The 4,248-nt window shown below is 35.4% G+C and overlaps 1 protein-coding gene across 1 annotated transcript in view; it reads left to right on the forward strand.

The window, feature by feature from the left end:
* Window positions 1-3,771, forward strand: part of LOC103130187 (AT-rich interactive domain-containing protein 5B-like) — a 32,630-nt gene extending 28,859 nt beyond the window's left edge. Inside the window, exons 2-3 of the mRNA XM_007541519.2 lie at window positions 1,108-1,260; window positions 3,487-3,771. Of these exons, the coding sequence (XP_007541581.1) occupies window positions 1,108-1,260; window positions 3,487-3,756 (423 nt within the window). The 3' untranslated portion in view covers window positions 3,757-3,771. The remainder of the gene's footprint in view (window positions 1-1,107; window positions 1,261-3,486) is intronic.
* Window positions 3,772-4,248: the final 477 nt, after the last annotated feature.

Here is a 4,248-nt window from a genome sequence, read left to right on the forward strand (position 1 = left end):
TATATACACACAATCAGAAATGATTCCTACTGCATCTGAAATAATCGAACAAATAAACTGATGTTCTTTGAATCATTTGTGTTATTTTATTATGCAAAATGTTATTATCAAAATGTTCCAACTTTTATAGAGTAACAAAACTGGAACGAGCTATTAGCTACAAGCAATTAATCAATGAGCAGCTTCAGTCAGCTGCTCATTGATTAATTGATTTTATTTAAAGAATTTAATTTTATTTTACTAGTTGATTTATTTAATTGATTTTATTTAAATAGGACTGTCCATATTAATGAATGTACATTGTTGTTGTCACTATGCAAAATTTAGCAAAATTAAAATTTCCATCCAGAGTCCCTTAAATTATTCAAGATACAAACATTCATACAATTTCATACATAAAAATAAGAGCTCACTAGGCTTGCTGCTAATTGTTTTCCCCATTTGCAGTTTCATTTCCTTCACATAGCTGTTTTTTGATACCAGAAATATTTCTAACCAGCCAAGACTTCCTTGCAACCAAACACCAGCAGTGCACAGCAATAGGTGGGGTAGAGGCACTGCTCTGTTGCCTTCCTGATGTTTCTTCAAAATAAGTTTAAAATGTAAGAACTGTACAATAGAAAATTCCATTGATTTGAAACTAAGTATGTAAACATTCTAGTACTAGGAAATTTTTAAGTTTTAGATATGTTTGAGTCAAAGTTTTAAGATTTAGAGATTTTTTTTCTAGGACATTTTTGCTGCTTTTCAGTTTCTAAGGATACAGTTGACAAATGAATTTGTCTCGCTCTGCTCATGTTTAGTCTATGGAGTTTTTTTTTTTTTTTTTTTACATTTTCAAATGTCACTGAGGTTTGAAGTTTACTAAGCAGATGTTTGAAATCCAAACAAAAATCAGCAGTCATACCCTCCGGATTGTTTATTTTGTGATAAAACGAGGAGTTATGGTTGTCACACATGATAAACAGGAAAAGAACCAAAACATTTTTGGAAACCTGCAGATTGTTTTAAACCATAAGAACCCCTGCATTCTGGTTTGCTCTAGAGCTGTTCACATTGGTAAGTGATGAAGAGTGGAGCTCCATGTTAACTCTTTGTCCTCCTCAGTGGGTGGGTGCTCCCTCCTGCCAGAGAGGCAGCTACGCCTTCTACAAGTCGGTGAGCAGCAGAGCTCAGCCTGACGGGCCGCTCCAGGTGTGGAAGCTCGGCGAGTTCTACTTCATCCAATGTGGGCCGGAGGATCCCGTCTGCATCGCCGAGGTGAGAATCCCTTGTAATCCGGACTCTGTTCTTTATTGAAGCTGCTTCACATATTCAGACCTTTGCCTTTGGAGAGGAGCGTGCATTGTTCATGACAGCTAATTGGTGATGGAAAAAGTTCTGAAACCTTGTCTTGTCCGACTCCCATCAGACCGAAGAACAAAGAAGCTACGTTGAACTCAAAACACCCCAGTTCAAACACTTTCTTTTCATCAGTCACCTAAAAAGTTACTTGAAGCAACTTATTGTTTGTAGCAACTCTCTAGAATACTGTGTGCAGTAAACTCAACATTACTCCCATCTACTCATACTTGTTTGTTTTTTTTTTGGTTTTTTTTTTTAAAGTGTTTCCAATCTATGGACATTTTGTCCTGTTCTACAGGAGTCAATATGCCACCATTATAGATACATTAATAATAGAGTGAAGGTGCCAGGAATAGAAGAGTAGTAGAACACAATGGAGAAGGTTCTTCGATGCAGAGGCTTTCTGTTGGGACAGAGTGCTAAGCATTTCACATTGATAGATTTGTTTATTTTTATATAATTTACTTAAATTCAAAGTCCAAATGATTGAAAGTTGTGAAACAAGATGGCGGCCTCTGACATCACTCTGAACTATGGAGGCCCAAAGAGGGGATTGGTGGGGAAAATAATTTTGATTTTCCAAAAATTAAATCTTCATAAATGAATGATCTATTGATGAGATTGATTTCTTGTCCATCATAAACTAATCTACAGCTCATATTTGTCTCTTAACTATAACCATAATAGTTTCTCCTAAGAAAACGTTTGTAACTTTACTCTTTTTTTTTTTTGTTAAAATAATAAGAGACTAACTTTAACTTTAAGCAGCATTTATTCACTGTATTGTGAGTATTACTGTAGCTAATATTACATTTTACTGCTCAATGGATTGGGTCAATAAAACATACCAAATATAATTATTTTCATAAGCTTCTGGACAAAGTCTGAATGATGGAGAACTGATCAAATGTAGTTGAAGAACTGGTCACCGCAGCAGACAGACAGCCTGTCGAACCTCAGAAAATAATTAGAATTGGCTTTGTGTGAGTATGTGTTTTATTTTTTCTGGTTCATCAGCTGTCCCCTGATCAGTCTCATCAGTTTCTTCTGCATGGTTCTTGTGTTGCTGTGGTTTGTAACAAAACCATGCGGAGCATCAAAATCTTCGTTTATGCTCTCCTGTTTCAAATAGTTTTGATATTTTAGATCACTTCAGCCTTCAAAACCTACCACCCGATTTGTTTGACAATATCAAGATGCAACATTTTGGAGGAAAACTATCAGTACTTACTTCCTATTGAGATTATTTCTCTTTAAAAAACTGTCCTGAAGATTCTGTCCACAAAAAACCTAGATGGTGACAGATTGATATAAAGTATAATAATTGGCTTGATGAATCGCACAACATAATATTTCACCTTAGCTGTGTTTCTCCGTTATGTGAGTAAATGGGTTGTAAAATAATGTAGCAAATATGTTTTGCGTTTTTTATTTTATTTTATTTTTTTACATTAAATGCAATATATAGAACAGTTTTTGCTTAATTACTGCTTTGAATATGTTGGTTTATTTCAGGAAATGGCCTTTTTTCAGTTTGTATACTCCAGTTAGCAATTATTCGATTACCAAATGAGTTGAATTAATCAAATATTTAAATATTTGATTAATCCAATAAATTTTTTCAGGGGGTTTTCACATATTTTTTGATCTCAAAAAATGTGTCTACAGTAGCTTCCTGAGGCGCTGCTCCACCAAGAGCAGCTTTTATTCAAATCCATTTGAATAGATTGCAAAGTTCCAGTAGCCCTCTAACAGACGACGCGGGTGGTTCAGTGTGAGCTTCCAATAAAAGGCAGCGGAGAGTCCTGTCTGTTCTCCTTTAGTTCAGTTATGTCATCTTTAATTCTGATCTGTTTGACGTTTAAATTGTCATCTTCCTCACTCACCTCTGTTTGCCTCTTTTGCTTGTTCACATCGATTTAGAGCTTGAGTTTTGGCCAGAGAAGCCATCTAAGTTTCCAGCTAGGTGCTCAGTCAGCCAGATGTTAGAAAGCAGAATTCATTACAATGAAACTGAAAATAAAATTTCACCAGATTCTGAACACATCTTACATGTCTGAAGTGATTTAAATAGATGCTGCATAGCAGACGGTTTCTCAGATGGTTGAAAAACAGCTGTGGTCTGTTTCTGTTGTTGTACAGGTGACCTTGCTGTGGGAAGATCAGGCTCGGCGCCACCTGCTGGCCAGTGCCCGACTCTACTTCCTGCCTGAGGACACTCCAAAGGGCCGAACCAGGGAGCATGGAGAGGTAGCGTGTTTAAGGATTTGTTGTTTTAGGTGTTTAGAGATAATTGATATAATTTATTTAAAGTTTTCTCCTCAATCTCTTTGTCATCAACCTAATTCTGATTTTTATTGTCCGTTAATCAACCTGTTATTATTGGTTATCAAAATCAAATCAGATTCATAGTAAGTGAATCTGAAGAAGACCTCTTGTCCTATCCTGAGAGTTGAAAGCTGCATTTTAAAAGGATACAAAGTTTATTTTATGTCTGGGTTTATATTTATTGACTCAATTAAACTGAGTTTATTAAAGATTAAAATATAAAAATAATATCTAATGCTTTCCACTTGTTGTTGAAGAACTCAAACAAAAGAGATTTTAATGAAGTAAACATGATAGGTTAATAAAACAAAACAGGGAGTTTCTTTGAGGTTTGGCCTCAAGCTCAAAAAGAAACTTATTTTAATGCAAGGATTAATTTGCATAATTTTTTTTTTCATATTGCCGTTACATGCAGTTTTACAAGGAAAGTTTCTGTTAATCCCTTAACATCAAACAATGACAGGTACAGTGTCAATTTTGGGGAAAAAATTAGATATATTTACTAGAGATGTGCGGATCGTGTTTTTTCCTGCCGATACCGATACCGATCACCCATGAGGGCCGATCACCGATACT

This window comes from Poecilia formosa, unplaced genomic scaffold (assembly GCF_000485575.1).
Source record: "Poecilia formosa unplaced genomic scaffold, Poecilia_formosa-5.1.2 Scaffold613, whole genome shotgun sequence".
NCBI classification, from domain to species: Eukaryota; Metazoa; Chordata; class Actinopteri; order Cyprinodontiformes; family Poeciliidae; genus Poecilia; species Poecilia formosa.